Source organism: Bidens hawaiensis, unplaced genomic scaffold, assembly GCF_021521415.1.
Source record: "Bidens hawaiensis isolate Kalapana, Puna unplaced genomic scaffold, B.hawaiensis_p1.1 tig00001032_1, whole genome shotgun sequence".
NCBI lineage: Eukaryota > Viridiplantae > Streptophyta > Magnoliopsida > Asterales > Asteraceae > Bidens > Bidens hawaiensis.
The window spans coordinates 4,060,396-4,079,115 of record NW_027491060.1 but is presented as its reverse complement, the minus strand read 5'-3'; the positions used below and the strand labels follow the sequence as shown (position 1 = coordinate 4,079,115).

Below are 18,720 nucleotides of genomic sequence, written 5' to 3'. Positions count from 1 at the left end.
ATAAGTGAGGTGAACTTTTTGACTTAAGCAAGGGGTTTTGAAAAGGGTTTAGATTTAAGGTTTTCCATGGGGATTCTTCCCGCGGAAGTCCTAATGTCACATGCAGAAATTCCCGACTTTTCTGCTTGATCTTTGGGTATGATGCGGGTAGGTCTGTAACCTCCTCGCAAGTCAGGAGCGTTGAGTTCCACTTGTGTAGATTCTCCATGAGGTTTTGGTAGTTTTGAACATAGTGATCAATTATGTTAAACAACCAATTCCATCTTGGAGCTTCTCACAATCTAGTTCTCGACGTTCCCGCTATGCGGGGATGTTATTCCTGTTTCCGCAAGCTTGGCCCAGAAGATCCTTCTTGGTTTCATTTCCCTGCGGAGTGCTAGGTATGTGAAGGGTTTTGCCTTGACACTGTACCCGCACTCGTCTTATAATTACTTTACTCCCAAGGTATTCCTGGCTTCAATTCCCTGCGGGTGCTAAGTATGTGAAGGGTTTTGCCTTGACACTGTACCCGCACCCGTCTTATAGTTACTTGGTTGCCGAGGTATTCTTGGCTTCAATTCCCTGCGGGTGCTAAGTATGTGAAGGGTTTTGCCTTAACACTGTACTCGCACCCGTCTTATAGTTACTTGGTTGCCAAGGTAAGGGGACGGCGGAAAATAAAAAACTAGACCGATATATACAGCTCCTAATTTTTATTTGGTTATTCATATCGGAGCGATCTGAATAGCTAATTTGGACTTAGATCAGAATCGGATATGGATTTTTTAAAAATTGGGATTGCTCGAATATTCGGATATTCATTTAATCCAAATAATAAACATGTTTATAGTGGTATTTACCGGGTTTATATGTTCATTTCGACCATTATTTGAAGGGAAAAGATTGAATATATTCAAGACTTAATTGTATTTTCCGGTTTTGTATGCTCTTTCATTCTAAACTAGTCTAATGTTAGAAACAAAAAATAAGAGAAAGACAAATTGAAAATAAATAATCTCTCATTTTGTGTATTAGCCGATAATAATATTATTTTTTAAAAATCTCTGCCACCAGTCCAACCTTTCAACTACTTTTCTTTCAATGGACATCCGTTATAAAATACTTAACGTCGTTAAGTGTTTTTCCGAATTTTAAACTGATGTTTTAGGACTTTTGATCGGAAGAAGATACGAGTCGACTGATATAAAACTTAACTCGAAACGGTGATTCAAATTGCTTGATTTTTGTTAATTGAAATCTCAAACACCCGAATTGAAACACTGTATCGTCGTTTAGATCACCATTTCGAGATACGTTTTACATCAGTTGACTCGTATCCTTCTTCCAATCAAAAGTCTTAAAAACGCCTGTTTGAAATTTAGGGGGAAAAAAAACTTAACGACGTTAAGTCTTTTTTAACGGAGGTCCGTTGATAGAAAAAATAGTTGAAATGTCGGATCGTTGGCATAGATTTTTATAGGAGAGATTATTATCAGCCAATACACAAAAGGTGGGATTATTTATTTCCAATTTGCCAAGAAAAAAAACATAATTTGGTTTATTTCGGATTGTTCAGTTAATTATGGATTGTTTAGTTTTTATCTAAATCCGACCCGAATTAAATTCTGATAGATTCGGTTTGGATCGGATTTTGAATAGACTTCTAAAAATTTCGAACTCAAAAAATCCGAACCAAATATTTTGTTATCGATCTGATCCGATGAACACTCCATGTATTAAAATTTTCTAAACTAAATCCATGTGATATTTTTTTAAAGTGTTATTTTGTTTAGACCAATAATTAATCCCCTATCTTTCTCTAGCACAAACATACACATTTCTTCATAATCCAATTCCTTCCGAATAAATTGTGAAGTTTGTCACAATCTGTTGGTCTATGGCAAAAATTGGCTATCACAAATTTGATAGTTGTTTCTTTTTCACTTATAATGAGATGGATGGTAACCATCGTCAATCACTGATCTGAGCCTCAAGTTCCCAATTCCTTTTGGCTTTAGGTTCTGGTTCATTTGAGAGCGCACCCAAATCAGTTGCATATGCATTTATCTGTTTGTAAAATGACCTTGACAGGGATGACAAAAATAACCTAAGCCTGATGAAAATGACCGAAACATCTGGGACATGTACGGCATTTAAATAAAAACATTTCGTAGGTACGGAATGAATATGAGATTTGGTGATACTCATCCCGATTACTCGAAATCATAAATCTATTTACCCAAACCATTTCACAAATAACATGCCCGGAAATTTTAAATTTTACTTTCCCATAAAACTTGTCTAATAGTGCTTTAATGTTAGTAGTTTAATTACGTTAAAAATGAACTTATGAAAAAGAAAAGAGAAAAATAATCCAGATTTTTCTGGTAAAAATATGCATTGTGGTATTTGTTATATTAATTGAAGAAGCAGATTGTGTCTGTTAATTAGTAACCTGCTGATGTGGTATTTGTTATGTTTGCTAAAGCAGCAGCAAACATATGGCGAATCAAGAACAAGCTGCAGCTGGTAACATGGGGAGTAAGACCTTTGAGTATCAGTTTTTCCAATTCTGCGAGTGTTCAAGAAACCGAACACTCGAGGCTATCCCAAACATTGACGGATGCCTGAGGTTTTCCCCAAAAGGAGCTAACGGAACCAGGGATGCGTTGATTTGTGGCACTTGCAATTGCCACCGAAGCTATCACCGCAGAACTCGTTGTAGTTCAGACACCCGTAACAAGACAGTGTGTGAACAACGATCAACCTTCTGCCCTTGGAGTCAACTTGGGAACCAGCTCAAGTGGTGCTGGTGGCAATTCGGAAAAGCGTGCCCAAACAAAATTCACTCGGGAACAAAAGGACCGGATGCTGGCATTCGCACAGGGGTTGGGGTGGCGCGTCAAGAAAGAAGACTAGGCGAGTGTTGAAGAGTTTTGTGCGGAAATAGGCTTCGACAAAAAGGTTCTCAAGGTGTGGATGCGCAACAACAAGCACACCTTGTGTAAAATGATCTAGTGATCATAACTCACAGACGGTACTCATTGAATAAGTTTATTGACAGTGTCTTTTGAAGGCATGGTACTTCTGGACTTCTTGTTATTGTTGCTTTACTTTTAACAGTTACTTGTTTCATGTTGCAAGGTTTTGCATTTGTCACATATCCTAGATTCATTTACTTTTGTCTGTTAACTGTTTAGCAATTTAATATTTCTTCCATATGTCAATCTCACATTAACAGGATGTGTATCTTGCTTCTTTAGCTTGTAAACTAAAAACACTGTGAAGTGATCAAATACTTACCTGATTAAATATTATACTAGGTCTGATAACTGTGTATAAAATGATAAGACGGAAATCAATTATGTTATCAAACTCAACTTTTTCAAATTGAAATCAGTTTTCTTTAATTTTGCAAAAATGTAAATTTATTTATTACAAATGGTGAAAATTGAAATAAAAGTGTTGGAAATTTAGTGCAAAATGTGTTTTTATTAACTTATTTTGGAGACAAATAATTATTGATATTTGTTTTTAATATATTTATTATTTGGTATGACCGTGTTCTATGTAAAAGGATCACGATGAACCAAAACGTGTCTAAAATTGTTAAGATGAATGCAAGACAGACGGGTTCATGTTGCGACTATTGTATCCCGGGAGACAAACGGGTTCACTTGAGGGCCTGAAATCTGTTTGAAGGAGCCTCTATTTAGCATAAATCCCCAGCCATACCGGCATTTCGTTTTGCTTTCAGTTTCTAGTTTTGTTTTTCGTTCGTATTGTAATTTAGGTTCAAGGATCTAATAGTGTGCTTTGTATTTTCTTTCTTCTATTTCCTTGTATTGCAATTTGATATCTGGTGAAAAGGTATTATCTTTTATTTTTGTGAAGGGTTGGCTCATAAAAGAAGCAAGGAAAAAGTAAGTTAGAGCTCACAAAGTTGTGCACATGGTAATGAACAGTTACTTTCAGTTATGTCTTCGGTGATCATAATCAAATGGTTTCTATGTTTATAGGGTTGAGACGAGAGAGAATTGAGCGGGTTTCGGTTTTTGAGAGTTACAGAAGTGGTGTAATAAAACTTTTATACCCGATACTTGTTTATACTAACTTAGTGGTCAGTAACTTGTTTCCAACGGCTAGAATCGACAATTAAAAAAATAATGCTAACATCAATAACCGTTAGTAACATGCTTAGAAAAACCGTATTTTGCCTTGAAAACTCCTAATCGGTCTCTAACGTGCGGTTACTCTACCAAGTATTACCCGGTTTCAGTTTCGGGTCGGGTTCGGTTAATCAGTTACAAGTAGTTCAGTTCAGTTGGCCTATTGAACCAGCCCATTAGAATAAGAAAAACAAGAATGGCAATTTCATTTTCAACACTCACATCACTCGTCTCATCGTCGGCAGTTCGTCGGCGATTACCGTTAGTCGGTGCCTTCTGTGTGCTCAGTTTAGGCTTTCACAATCTCCATCCTTCATTTTCTTTCACCACTGTTCCCTCATCTCGGTACTGTTATTATTAATTTATTATTGTTCCCCCAATTCATTTCTAGGGTTTGTTTGTTTGTTTGTTATTGGCTTTTGTACTCAATTGAATTGGTTCAGGTTGAGTTCAGGTAGCAAAACACAGGGCTTTCACAGTACTGGTATTAGAATGGAAGCCTCCAATCAAAACACGGTGCCGAGTATTGTTGTCTACGTCACTGTGCCCAACAAAGAAGCAGGTTTCGACCTTAATGTTTTTTTTGTTATTACAATATGAAAAACGTAGGGAACCGTTTGGCGAGAAGTTTGTTTATGTTCGTTCATTGAATTAGCGATCATGAACGAACATAAACACATGTTTCGTTCGTTCATTTATCTTGATTTCTTGATGAATCATCTACTTAATGTTATACATTTGTTTGTGTTCATTTATGTCATTTATATTCGTTTGTCTTGAATTATGTTTGTTTATGTTCATGAACTATTTGTTTAGATTTAAATGAACGAACGCGAACATGTTCTTTTTCTTAAATGTACGAACATGAACACAATTATTTGTCCAATAAAAGTATTTGTGTTCGTTTAAAGTTAAATGAAGGAACATGAACATGGCCTTGTTTGTGTTCGTTCGGTTCGTTTACATGCCTATGAAAATGTATTTGATCAATGTTTGCGTTGATTCATTTAGATACTTTTTATGTTATGTTTTTGGAGAGGTAAGGTGGTATGTCTACGACACACCTCTCCCATACCCTACTAATGACATATATAGCTATGAGTGGGATGTTGTGACCCGTGGTTGTTAAGTCAATTGCAATTTTTTTAAAATTGGAAAATAAGATTGGTTGTTTAACAAAGTTTTGTTGATGAATTTATGACCAAATTTTAATGAGATTGCATCATTCTTGTTGCTTGATTTTGTACCTTTTGTTTAGGTAAGAAATTGGCAGGAAGCATTGTCAAAGAAAAGCTTGCAGCTTGTGTTAACAGAGTACCAGGTATCTGACTTCATATCATAATTTTTATAACTGATATTCTTCTCGTTGCATAATTGTTATAATTTTTATAACATTGTTGTGTCTGCTATTGAAGTTAATTGATAAATGCGAAGGGTTTATCTTTTGCTTTGTAGCCATTGTACTTTAATGACAAAAAATTGTTTAGAAATTCGGATATAGCCTTAAACCAGTAATTTTTTCTTCTGTGGCATAGGCATATAATGATGCGTGTGTTACAGAAGTTACTGATTTGTTAAACCGTTTTACTTGGCTTTTTTTAAAAACAAATCTTAATGTGAACATGAAAATTTGTATGAAAAGGTAAACGCTTCATTCTGCACATTTGGACATTTTTGGTCAAGAAGCGCCAAACATCACGTATATTGAACATATGATTTTAAAAACGAGTCACGTGGGTCTTTTTTCTTTTGAGTGCAGGTATTGAGTCGGTGTACCTGTGGAACGGTGAGGTATGATTTCTATCTTTGGCTTTTATAGCACCCAAAACATTCAAAATATCTATTTTATGTTGTGAGTATTTACATCAGCTTAAAGTGAGTTTTACACTTTGTTGTGCAGATACAAACAGATTCAGAGGAACTGCTCATAATTAAAACCAGAGAATCCCTTTTGAATGCTCTAACCGAGCATGTCAAGCAAAACCATGAATATGAGTAAGGGCATTTAGTAACAGTCATTAAGGAGTCGATTTGAATTTTGCTTGTGAACTAATAGTGTATATTTTGATGATGGTGTCGCAGTGTGCCTGAAGTGATTGCATTGCCTATAACCGGTGGCAGCATTCCCTACTTGGAATGGCTTAAAAATAGCACCCGGGAATGATCAAGTGAGATGTTTGTGGTACTGGTGTGTGATTTAAGGTTACTATGGCTCAGTGATGATGTGTATGTGTTCAATAAATATAAAGGATGGATCTTTAAGAGGCAAGGTGACTTGATAATCTGATTGTGTACCTGGTCAAATAAACTAGTTATACTCAAAGGCTAAAGTGTGTCAAAGGGATCAGAGTGAGCTTGTATCCAGTTTACATAACCGAGCTGAAATAGGAGATCGAACTCTGCTTGGTCCCGTCTGGTTCAGTTTGGTCTGGTTTGGTTTTTAAATAATAAGACAACAGGTAACTTTGTTGGTGATTCAGTTTGTTATTAAAGTTAACATACAGGTTCAACTAGGTTCATACTTCTCTAAAATAATAATAAATGCCAAGTTTCATAAGTAATAGATCAATCAAAAAGGGTAAAATTAGATGGCAGCCTAGGATCATATTAAGAAAATAGTGAAGAAAGAGGTGACACTCGGCCAGAAGATGAGCACTTTTCTGTAATTTATTCACTGGTGTTAACATAAGCTTATTCCTTTGGTGAAGAAGATTCAAATTTTTAATGAATATGGTTAATTCTTTTTCTTTTGGCTTACCAGATAAACTCGATTAGGTTTCACAAACTCGCAAAATCAAACAGATACCACTGTAGGATTTTATGCATCTATTTAATAATTGTGCAGAATAAGAAAGATACAATGACTATTTAGCATTTCATTAAGAATGTTCACAGAATCTAAGTTGCTAGAATAATGAAACCAAGATCACAACCATAGTAAAGTTTAGGTGGATGATTCAACTAGATGAAATCCACAACATTCCAATGATCAAGGTTGCAGGCCCACATGTCATAACACCAGGAGTCGAACCCTGTCCGGTTTAGTTGTGCATGGAAAACCACCACAAGCTGAAACCAACTTCGTCTCAGTTTCTTCTTGCACATGACGGTCAAAGAAAGTCAAGGGAGGTGGACAGCTTCCAAGGATGACTCGTCTAGAGCTTGGGCTTGAGACTCGACCAAATGGTATAATATTATGAGATCACAAGCACATTATGTATAACACCCTCACTTGCGCTTTTAAGTTTTCGGCTAAACAGTATAGTTGTAATAAAATTGTTGTTTTCCCTTAAATTCAGTTACACATGAAATCTTTAATTTCATTTATGTTCCTTCGAATTCCTGAAAACAAAATCACATTATATTATTTTTATTGTTTTTTCCCAAGCCTACCTGTGAAGGTTTTTTTATTGTTTTTTCCCAAGCCTACCTGTGAAGGGGCTTAAACCGTCCCTAGTTAATTGATGCTACATATCTGACTCGAAAACCTGCCTGTGGGAACCACCACCACCCAATTAACATTGCATTTAGTTGAAATTTCACTATCTATTGATATATGATCCAAGTCAACCCAACTAACTTTTGGCAACATACATATTTTTTATAGAAATTATTAAAATAAACAAGTAAAATATATCAACTAGAAAACGACCCGTTGAGCTAGACGTGCTCGCATGTTAGACATGAAATTGACCCAGCCCATTAACACAAAACCCGAACCTGTAAATTTTGTGTGTGTTCTCGTATCATGTCATACATAGCTCACCTGTTCAATCTCAACCTCCCTCCATAACTCCATTCAATGTACATAAGTGAGATTTGAATAAGATGCAAGTTGATCATTAATGAAAGTGCAAATTCTTTTATCAAGGTCAAACATATGAAACAGAACATGTTCAGATTAGCCAGGGTACAAATGACCATATAACACACTTAACTACTTTATGGCTCATCCAGCTGATCCTGCAATAAACCCAAAAAGAAAGTCATTTTCTATACTACAAACGATAATATATATACACATAACTGTGTGTGTGTGTGTGTGTGTGTGTGGTGGGGTATTGACCTGTGCATCTGAAGTCCAAAGGGTGAGATTGTCCCTCAACAGTTGCATGATAAGAGTGCTATCCTTGTATGAGTCTTCACCCAGAGTGTCCAGCTCAGCAATGGCTTCCTCAAATGCCTACTCATTTATAAAAACAACTTATTAAGTTTCAACAACCATTGAATTTAAAACTCATGCAGCACGCGCAAATGATCTTAAATCTTTAAAATTAACAGAGAGACGCAATAAAATCAAGACAAACAATTCACATATGCAAGTTACCTGTTTGGCCATGCTACACGCCTTGTCAGCTGAGTTCAGAATCTCATAGTAAAACACTGAGAAGTTAAGTGCAAGACCTAATCTTATCGGGTGTGTTGGAGCCAATTCCGCCAGTGCAATATCCTTCACAAACAGAATAAGATGCAAATTAATTAACAAGTATAACATATCCATATAAGCAATTATTCTGTAATCTCAATCAACAATTCGATGAACTCAATGCACTGATTATAACTTTAAACCAAACAGCACAGCACCTATGTAAATCAAATTACACAAACAAATATACAACAACCTACAAAAATTAACAGAAAACCGAAAAAATATCTAACAATCTACTTTTTTCAGAATTAACAGAAAAAATGAACAAATATATTACAATTTACCAGAATTAACAGAAAAATGAACAAATATATAACAATCTACAGGATTTAACAGAAAACTCAACAAATATAACACAGAAAATTGAACAAATATTTAATATTTGACAGAAATTCACTGAAAAATAAACAAATATAGAAGGAATTAACAGAAAACAGAACAAAAATATAACAATATACCGGAATTAACAAAACACTGAACAAACATACAAGGAATTAAAAGAAATTGAACAAAAATATAACAATTCACCGGAATTAACAGAACGTTAAACAAAATACAAGGAATTAACAGAAATTGAACAAAAATATAACAATTCACCGGAATTAACAGAACACTGAACAAATATACAAGGATTTAACAGAATTAGAACAAAAATATAACAATTCTCCAGAATTAACAGAAAACTGAACATACATATAACAATCTACATAAATTAACAGCAAACTAAACAAATATATAACAAGCTACAGGAATTAACTGAAACTTAAACAAATACAAATCAATCTACAGGAATTAACTGAAAATTAAGCAAATGCAAAACAATCTACAGAAATTAACATATAAACAAATATATAACAATCTACAGAAATTAACAAAAAACTGAACAAATATATAACAATCAACAGAAATTAACCAAAATATAATAATCTGCAGAAACTAACAAAAAATAGAACAAATATATAACAATCTACCGTAATTAACAGAAGCTTGAATTAATATATAACAATCTGCAGAAATTAACAGATAGCTAAACAAATATATATGAAATTAACAGAAAACTGAACAAATACATAACAATCTACAGGAATAATTAACAGAAATTAAACAAATACCTGAGCAGCTTTGTAGGAATTCATAGTAGCCTCAGCAGCCTCCTTACGCTCATCACCAATTTTAAACTCCGCCAAATACCTATGGTAGTCTCCCTTCATCTTCAAATAGAACACCTTCGACTCACCAGTAGAAGCCGACGGGACCAGATTGGAGTCCATAAGCTTCAGTATCCCAGAGCACACATCCGACAGCTCATTCTCCACCTTAGATCTGTAATCCTTCACCAGCATCACGTGCTCTTCGTTCTTCCGTGACTCCTCCTTCTGCTCGATCGACGACACGATGCGCCACGCGGCTCGGAGCGAGCCGATGACGTTTTTGTAAGCCACGGAGAGGAGGTTACGCTCCTCGACGGTGAGCTCGGCTGACGGTGTGGTGGTTAGGACGAGCTTTTCCATGAAGTGGACCATTTCCTCGTAACGCTCGGCTTGCTCGGCGAGCTTGGCTAAGTAGACGTACTGGTCTCGGGTTAGGTTGTCTGTGGTGGCCATGGGTGGTTGACGGTGAATGGACTGGTGGATATGTATGAATATGATGGAGTTGGAAGTGGAAAGAAAGTATCTTTTGGGGTTTGGTTGTGTGCTTCTCGGTGTCTGGTTTAATCGGTGTGACTGATTTAATTATATTCGTTGGTTTATCCGTTCGCTATTTTGTAGGTAAGTTGTAGTTACATTATAATAAAAAAAAGAAAATTGGTTTTTATTAGTCCTAAATATTTTATTTTTGCCGGCGCTAGTCCCAACTATCATTTTGGCTGTCAACGTTCCCAACTTTCACATACGTTGAATCCACTAGTCCGCGACTAACTCCGTTAGGTAAAATCTGACGTGTCGTCCTAGTTGTCAAAATCCGATGACATGGGCATCCTATGTGGACCGGCTGTGTATTATAACCAACGTTTTATACTTAAACATTATACAAACATAAATTCCCAAATTATACAACCCTAAATCCCCAAATTCTCTCTAACTCAAGAACCCTAATTCACTTTTAAGAGATGTTTACCCTAGAAACACGGGCAAGGAGGTCAGTCTGCAGACCGATTTGATCGTCTTCGAACAGAGAAACGCCACAATTACGTGAGAAAAGTCACTGAGCTGGCGACACAGTTTTTCATCAATCCGTCATCTAGTCAACCTAATGTGTCTGGACTTATCTTAGCTAGATCTGCTGATTTAAAAAGCGAGCTGAGCCGGTCTGGTATGTTTGATCATCGTCTACAGGCCAAAATCTTAAATGTGGTTGATGTTGCTTATGTAGGTCGGGACGGTTTCAGACTGACCTCCTCACCCGTGTTTCTTGGGTAAACATCTCTTAAAAGTGAATTAGGGTTCTTGAGTTAGAGAGAATTTGGGGATCTAGGGTTGTATAATTTGGGAATTATGTTTGTATAATGTTTAAGTATAAAACGTTGGTTATAATACACAGCCGGTCCACGTAGGATGCCCATGTCATCGGATTTTGACAACTAGGACGACACATCAGATTTTACCTAACGAGTTAGTCGCGGACCAGTGGATTCAACGTATGTGAAAGTTGGGACCGTTGCCAACCAAAATGATAGTTGAGACCAGCGCCGGCAAAAATAAAATAGTTGAGACCAACAAAAACCAATTTTCCTAATAAAAAAACTAATTAGCTAACCCTATAAATATACCAACTGAACTTGTACTTTGTTTTTTGAAAAAGAAAATATATATATATTAAAAGGATGATGGTTAGAAAATGTTAATCAAGCATCAAATAAATGCATCAGAAGCATAGGGTTTTTTAACACTCAAAAAAAGAAAAAAGAAAAAAGAAAAAAGAAAAAAGAGAAATCCTCAAAACCTATCTTGCTCAAAAACTTCTAAATTCTTTCTCGAATATCAAAGCTTCAATGTATTTACGCGCCACTAAAGGGTCAATTCAAGACAAAACACTTGCTAAAATCAAACCGAACCCACGCAAAATGCACTGCAAAACCGACCACAATTCAATACACAATAGTTTCCACAATTCAAACACTATTTAAACCGGAATATACCGGGAGGTTCAATAGTTTAAATAGTTTACATTGTAAAAAACTAACTCAAAGTACATTAATAAGCACACTTGAACCAAATATCACACATAAACAATGATCGGGTCAGAATGCCAGATAGAAAGTTTGTACTTTGTATATGAAGTTAGTCAATTATAAAAGATGTAAATAAACCAACCTTGGATTTGCATGATACATAATTGGTTGATTAATGAATCTTCTTTTACCGTGGTTACTCGTTTCAATTTTATCCGTTATGTTAAAGTCATTTTTAAAAATTATGGGCCGCAAAATTGACTTGCTGGTTTAAACTGGTATTTAAGAAAAAATAGTGACTAGCAAACCGTCCAAAAGTATGAGTTCTGACTTTTAAATACCGGCTGCCTTACGAAAATCCGGTATACCCTGGTTTTAACAATTTTCTTTTCATGTTGATCACTCATGTAGTTATGTAGTTATGTTTCTAACACCAGGTGCTCTCATAGTGGGGCTCGAATCTCATAGAAAGTTATCACAAAACCTGCAATCTCATTTCTTGGCTTCACTTTCTCCACCAAGGTATCGATCCCTTTTTTTATCATATTTTTTATGCTTAATTTGTTACCCTGTATTCTCGCAATTAGAACAAACAGTTTCAAAATTTGGTCTTCATTGCAAATTGTTTCTGTAAGTAATTCATTCGATACATGATGTATGCAAAAGTTGAATCAAGATGAATTGAGTTCGGTTCAATGTGTAGTTTAGGGTTTATGTTGCACGCACACCAGGTGTTCGATAAAATGCCCATCACAAACTTTCACTTTACAACCCAGGTCATAAACAGCAATGGGTTTCTTTCATCATGTTGCATGCACACCAGGTGTTTGATAAAATGCCTATGGCAAAACTTGCACTTTAAGTGGGAGTGAATTATCTTATTTGATAATTGTAGTTATTTTACCTTGTATTTTGTGTAATCTTGCAGTTGATTTGAACTGCTGCTAACCTTCTACTTCTAAGAGCAACCACAACAACGAACTTCACAAACCGTCACATCAGTTCCACCTCAAATTCGAAGCACCTATTTTTATGTGGATGCCCTAATGCATTCACTTAAACGTAGAGCTGGTATGGCCCACCGATTCTCAACGTCTTCTTTTAAAGAACCTTCTATTGTTCCCTGGATCTCCCCCCATAATTACATTAGAGCCAAATCCCCAAAACCCGACCCTCCAACCGAACCGTTAACAGAAATCCCAAAAAAATCCAAATACATTTCTCACGAATCGGCTATCAAGTTGATCAAACACGAGAAAGATCCACACCGTGTTCTTAATATTTTCAACAAGGTCACTAATCAAAGAGGTTTTAATCACAACCACTCGACTTATGCTGTTACCCTCCACAAACTCTTGCGTTTAAAACAATTTGAACACGTGGATACCGTTCTTCATCAAATGACATATGAAACCTGCAAGTTTCATGAAAGTATATTTCTTGATCTTATGACGCATTTCTCAAAATCCTCACTTCATAATCGGGTTGTGGAGATGTTCAATAGCATCCAACCAATTGTTCGAGAAAAGCCTTCACTAAAAGCCGTTAGCACGTGCTTAAATCTTTTGGTTGACTCAAATCAAGTTGATCTAGCAACAAGATTTCTGTTGCACACCAAAACGACTCTTGGTTTACATCCAAACACTTGCATTCTCAACATTTTGGTCAAACATCACTGCAAACATGGGAATCTTGAATCTGCTGTTCAGGTGGCTAATGAGATGAAATTATCAGACGCTTCTTACCCTAATTTGATCACATATTCAACTTTAATGGAAGGTTTTTGTGAAAAAGGAAGATTGGAAGAAGCAATCAAGCTTTTTGAAGAAATGATTTCAAAAGAAAGGATCATTCCCGATGCGTTGACTTATAACATTCTGATTAACGGGTTTTGTCGAGGTGGGAAAGTTGACCGAGCGATAAAGATAATCAACTTCATGAAGAAAAACGGGTGTGAACCAAATGTGTTCAATTACTCGACTTTAATGAATGGGTATTGTAAAGAAGGAAAGTTACAAGAGGCGAAAAGGGTGTTTGATGAAATGAAAGGTGTTGGCTTACGTCTTGATAAAGTCGGTTATACGACGTTTATTAATTGTTTGTGTAGAGGTGGTGAAATCGATGAAGGGATAAGGGTTTTGAAAGAGATGGAAGAAAAAGGATGTAAAGGTGATCATATTACTTATAATATTATACTTGTGGGATTATGTAGGTATGATAGGACTTATGAAGCTCTTGAAATGGTGGAAAGATTACCTTATGAAGGTGTTTATTTGGACAAATCTAGTTATAGGATTGTGTTGAACTCGTTATGTAAGTTAGGCGATTTGAAGAAGGCAACAGAGTTGGTTGGTGTGATGGCGAGTAGAGGATTCGTTCCTCATTTTGCTACATCAAATGAGTTGGTGCTTGATCTTTGTGAAGGTGGAAGTGTTGTGGATGCAGTGATGGTGGTGGCCGTGTTGGCGCCGATGGGATTTAACCCTGAACCGGGTGTGTGGAGTCAGCTTGTTGAGGTAGTGTGTAGGGAAAGAAGGCTGCTTGCTACATTTGAACTTGTTGATGTATTAACAAAAGAATTGGAAAACCAATAGTTGGGTTATTTTATATTTATTTTTATTACAGTTGACTTTTATAATTTGGTTAGGCTTGTATAAATAACCGAACTATTACACCCAATCTTTATATTTATATCTATAAAGGTAAGCAGGGGTCAATTATAGATTAATTATTGACATAAGAAATTAAACCAGGTTCATGATTACACCTGAAAAAGCCTTTGTATGTTTTTAACTATTTTCGTAATTAAGTGCTGCAATAATAACTTATATAATGTAATTACACAAGTAAAATTTCTTACCTAAGGGTGGACGGGCACCCACGGGAGGGGGTGTGGTGCTGCCCGCCCCCGGGGAACAACGCCCCTTTAGGGGCCGTCCCGGGAATAAGAAACCTTGATTGGGGTGTGTCTGCCGCTCCTCCCAAGTCCCGACCTCACAACAAGTATATGAACGTTCGAACAGTAGCTTTTAAATAAATAAATAAATTTACCCTGTTAGTTTAACTCATATTCAATCATTTTTTAACACAAAATTTCACTCTTTCATCTAATATTTCTCTCAAAACTTAACAAATGGCCCCGAGAGCAAGCCCGAATCCGTGGACCGACGATGACGAGATTGCTTTGACAATGGCTTGGATAGATGTGACGGACCACAACAACGCGCAACAAGACCAGTTCTAGTCAGCAGTCCATGCCGTTTATCTAAATTAATTTGGTGTAGTTGGTCGTACCAAACATCAACTTTGTTCAAAGTGGAAGGATTTGAAGACCAATGTTATGGAATTCAACCAATTGTACATAGCCACACGTGCCGAACGGCCCAATGCTAAAGATTATAAACCAATTGTATAATCTTCGAGATTTGATCTTTGTCTCAGTTTTCATCTTAAATATCATCATCAAAGATGCCTGAAAAACCTCGACCGTGGCATTTATGAAACCGTTTTCCTCCAAAAGGGGAGTGCCGTCCTTCGTAAGCCCTTTAAAGGAAAAAAGCCACCATCCCATTCCCATCAGCAGTCGTATGTTCAGCCGGAAGCCGCCGTTGCATAGCCAGTTGAGGTTAAGGAAAAGGGATCGCGGCCAACCGGCGTGAAGGAACAAGTGCTCAAATAAACAAGTTGATTAAAAGGCTCAAATTTTGCATGCATTACACAAGACCCACTACTTAATTATGATTTTGTTTGTTTGTATCCTAAGTGCACCGTTTTAGTTCGGTTTCTACTTAATTATGATTTTGTTTGTTTGTATCCTAAGTGCACCGTTTTAGTTCGGTTAATTTCGGTTAATAACGTATATCAAACTTGGACTAAAGTTTAATATACATGAAATGAAGATATAAATATATGAAACTAAGATATTAGTCATGAAATGAAGATATAAATACATGAAAATGATAATATTAAACAATTAATACATATAATGCATGAAATAGAGGGAAAAAAGGCTTGAACAAATGAAAAAAAAAAATGAAGAGCTCGTTACGGTTCGGTTAATTCGGTTTTCGGCTTTTTCGGTTCAATTTTGTCGGTTTTCGGTTTAGTTTCGGTTAACGATTCGGTTATTGCTCACCCCTTATCAGCTTCTTGCTCTCTATTTCTGTTCACATTCTTTGTGGTTTTTATTGATTTTCGGTATCCAAACAACTAAAACATCAGAGTAATGATTAATAATATACCCTAAGTAGTAGTAGTAGCAGCAGTAATATTACAATACAACTTTGGATATGTCAATTGCAGCCGTAGAGATAATAAACCTACGAAGGTTGAGGGCATTGATTCAAAACTTTACACAACAGTTGCAGGTAGCATGAAAACAAATCTAAGACTGCAAGCAAATCCCCCATCACAAGACCAACTGCCTCATCAACACCGGTGCGGCATGTATGTACCAAAGTGCCTTCACAACGAGGAGGTCTTCATCCCGAGCCCATTGCATGTTAAGATCAGACCCTTGTAACGATTAAGATAATCCTGCATCATGAAATATGGTTAGTACACATGTGTGTGTTAACGATCACTAATGTGTAATGATGATGCTTACAACGATGTTGTAATCATAGAGGTATAGCATTCCTTTCCGGTCGTATTCTTCTTTACGGATAGGATCACATAAAACTGCAAAAACAAGAAAACATATGATTGTTAAAAGATTGAATTTCTCATCAATTACCACAAATTCAAATTACCATTAAAGTACTCATGTGTGTGTGTGTAATATATTGGAGAGGGAGAGACGCGCACCGCTACAAAAGAGGTTCTAATAAGACTTAAAGTTGTGAGATTTGATATTCAATCTGACGATCAACCGACCCACTAAACAAAAATGTCCCAAAATCACTAAATGTGTAAAATTCTAAATCCATGATCTAATAAACGGCTTTGGGTTTCTGTACTAGTTCAATTAGTTTTGTTACTTGGTTTAATGATTTGTGTTTTGTTATATTGATTTGTAAAGCATTTTGGCAACCAGGGATCTTCAAAAACTAAAATCTGGTTTGATAATTCGATTTAATTCATTTGAAATTCGAACCTTGGTAAGCCTCGTTGATCTCTTGAAACTTGGAGGTGGCACTATCCTCACCTTTCTTCTTGTCTGGATGCCATTTCTGTCAAAAGATTTTAAACTATTATATACAATACAAACCCATAAAACCAAATTTCAAATAAAACCAAATTGATATTCTGCATCAATTTGGAGCCCTAATTGAACCACAAGAATTGAAGCCCTAAATGAAATGAAGCAATACGTACGAGAGCTAATCGAATGAAATTGGATCGAATTTCTTCTTCGGTAGCTTCATAATCCACCTCCAGTATTCGATAATAATCCTAATTAATAAATAAATAAAATGACAACAAAAAGAATCAAAATCAAGAAACATAATAAAAAAAGGCTATAATTGCGGAATACCTTGGGTTTAGAAATGAGAGAGAAGGTATCAAAATCCAGATAAGATGTGTCTTCTTCTTCTTCTTCTTCTTCTTGGTCTTGTTGTTGTTGGTAGATATGCATAAAATCGCCTTTGAGTTCGTCCCATCTCATTGTGTGCGATGAGGGAGGATGCGGCGGCACAGGATTAGATTTTATTTTTCTTCATGTTTATGTTTATGCGATGGATGGGGTAATATGTTGCCACGCCGTAATGTTTTTTTTTTTTTTTGTGAGAAATATGTTGCCACGCCGATCAACTTCTTATATCCACCATTAATGTGTGGCATACCTTCTAATTTATGCTTAAATCATGGCTTATAATTCTAGACATTGAACTAGCTGGGCTTGCCTCAATGGCTAGGAACATGATGGATGCCCCGGGTTCAAATCTTGATTCCGACCGGGTTTTACCAGAGTATTAAAACATGTCGTATTTTCGAGCGGGGTGAGCCAACTGGGTTTTACCGGGATCGCCAAGCCAAACTTAGAAGCCAGCGTGGATCCCGATCATGTGGCTCAATCATCAATCACTCAAAGTGATTGATAGTAACTTAAACTTTGATATTCACCATAATTTCTCATATAAAAAAAACAAATGGTATAATTGGGGGCTAACGATATCATATTATATATATATATATAGAACCTACTACACCAAATAAAAACGAGTTGAATATAATGAAAATGATATGAAACACATTAACATACATAAAGTCTTGTTAATTGTTTATTGAAAACACACCAATAAAGTTTTAAAGTTTTCTCCACTTCCATTTATTAAACCATATGAAACACTTTTATATTGCAAACAAACGATTTAGATTCTTTATGTATATATCCGCGGCAATTGGTAAAGCTGACGACTCGGTTGATAGTTGTGGCAGTAGTGGTTCAGTAGCGGTTTCATGTTGGCAACAACAACGAGTCTACAATACACGATAGTGACAGGTGCTAGCAGTGATGACGAATGGTGTTGGTTTTGTCGAGTCCGGTTACGTTCCTAAACAAGTGGGTAGAGAGGGACGAAATGGCCAATGGAAAAGTATGGTAGATCATGTATACTAAGGTATCAACATAAGAGAGTATTGTCAATGAAGTTGATCTTGAAGTGGTAAAAGGTCATACAATGAACAAAGTAAACCAATCGACACGTTTAAACGTCTGAGTGAATCATATTTACGATATATAATCCTGCAAAATTACTTATTATTGTTTATAGAAACATTAATTGATTGTGACTAGAGAAAACAAATAACATTTGAATTTAATTAAGAGTTAAAGTGTTACACGTAAAAAAAAGGTTGATAGATTTAAATGTTTTTTAACATCATGAACCCAGAATCAAGTATTATAAAATGAGAATAAATTGGTAAAATAAATGATTTAGCTTTACTTTAAAAAAAAAGCAAGTGTAATTTATCTTTCTAATCTTTAAATTATTATTAATTTATTACAATAACCCGTAAACTCCAGA

The 18,720-nt window shown here is 35.9% G+C and overlaps 4 protein-coding genes across 4 annotated transcripts; 2 read left to right on the top strand and 2 right to left on the bottom strand.

Moving 5' to 3' along the window:
• The first annotated feature begins 4,308 nt into the window (after positions 1 to 4,308).
• On the top strand, positions 4,309 to 6,605 carry LOC143553896 (protein CutA, chloroplastic-like). The gene is made up of 6 exons (XM_077043786.1): positions 4,309 to 4,493; positions 4,592 to 4,710; positions 5,407 to 5,469; positions 5,908 to 5,939; positions 6,049 to 6,143; positions 6,231 to 6,605. The coding sequence occupies exons 1-6, from the start codon at positions 4,345 to 4,347 to the stop codon at positions 6,310 to 6,312; spliced, it is 540 nt and encodes a 179-aa protein (XP_076899901.1). The 5' UTR covers positions 4,309 to 4,344; the 3' UTR covers positions 6,313 to 6,605.
• A 1,356-nt stretch (positions 6,606 to 7,961) lies between these two features.
• LOC143555380 (14-3-3 protein 10-like) lies at positions 7,962 to 10,281 on the bottom strand. Its single transcript, XM_077044947.1, has 4 exons — positions 9,690 to 10,281; positions 8,476 to 8,598; positions 8,215 to 8,331; positions 7,962 to 8,111 (listed from the first exon to the last, which is right to left on the bottom strand). The coding sequence occupies exons 1-4, from the start codon at positions 10,179 to 10,181 to the stop codon at positions 8,091 to 8,093; spliced, it is 753 nt and encodes a 250-aa protein (XP_076901062.1). The 5' UTR covers positions 10,182 to 10,281; the 3' UTR covers positions 7,962 to 8,090.
• A 2,074-nt stretch (positions 10,282 to 12,355) lies between these two features.
• Positions 12,356 to 14,448, top strand: LOC143553884 (uncharacterized). The gene is made up of 2 exons (XM_077043777.1): positions 12,356 to 12,572; positions 12,678 to 14,448. The coding sequence occupies exon 2, from the start codon at positions 12,796 to 12,798 to the stop codon at positions 14,341 to 14,343; it is 1,548 nt and encodes a 515-aa protein (XP_076899892.1). The 5' UTR covers positions 12,356 to 12,572; positions 12,678 to 12,795; the 3' UTR covers positions 14,344 to 14,448.
• A 1,639-nt stretch (positions 14,449 to 16,087) lies between these two features.
• Positions 16,088 to 17,410, bottom strand: LOC143555362 (uncharacterized). The gene is made up of 5 exons (XM_077044934.1): positions 17,226 to 17,410; positions 17,066 to 17,143; positions 16,845 to 16,920; positions 16,356 to 16,429; positions 16,088 to 16,285 (listed from the first exon to the last, which is right to left on the bottom strand). Exons 1-5 carry the CDS (start codon positions 17,355 to 17,357, stop codon positions 16,214 to 16,216), a joined length of 432 nt encoding a protein of 143 aa, XP_076901049.1. The 5' UTR covers positions 17,358 to 17,410; the 3' UTR covers positions 16,088 to 16,213.
• Between the last annotated feature and the right edge of the window lie 1,310 nt (positions 17,411 to 18,720).

Bases quoted from the DNA above. Each gene is read 5' to 3' on its own strand.
- LOC143553896 (XM_077043786.1), top strand. From the start codon at position 4,345: ATGGCAATTTCATTTTCAACACTCACATCACTCGTCTCATCGTCGGCA. The intron at 5,940-6,048 runs GTATGATTTCTA...TTTGTTGTGCAG, and splicing joins TGTACCTGTGGAACGGTGAG to ATACAAACAGATTCAGAGGA. The intron at 6,144-6,230 runs GTAAGGGCATTT...ATGGTGTCGCAG, and splicing joins AAGCAAAACCATGAATATGA to TGTGCCTGAAGTGATTGCAT.
- LOC143555380 (XM_077044947.1), bottom strand. From the start codon at position 10,181: ATGGCCACCACAGACAACCTAACCCGAGACCAGTACGTCTACTTAGCC. The intron at 8,332-8,475 runs GTAACTTGCATA...ATAAATGAGTAG, and splicing joins CGTGTAGCATGGCCAAACAG to GCATTTGAGGAAGCCATTGC. The intron at 8,112-8,214 runs GTCAATACCCCA...GGTTTATTGCAG, and splicing joins TTTGGACTTCAGATGCACAG to GATCAGCTGGATGAGCCATA.
- LOC143553884 (XM_077043777.1), top strand. From the start codon at position 12,796: ATGCATTCACTTAAACGTAGAGCTGGTATGGCCCACCGATTCTCAACG.
- LOC143555362 (XM_077044934.1), bottom strand. From the start codon at position 17,357: ATGAGATGGGACGAACTCAAAGGCGATTTTATGCATATCTACCAACAA. The intron at 17,144-17,225 runs GTATTCCGCAAT...TTTATTAATTAG, and splicing joins CTCTCATTTCTAAACCCAAG to GATTATTATCGAATACTGGA. The intron at 16,286-16,355 runs GTAAGCATCATC...TTCATGATGCAG, and splicing joins TCTATGATTACAACATCGTT to GATTATCTTAATCGTTACAA.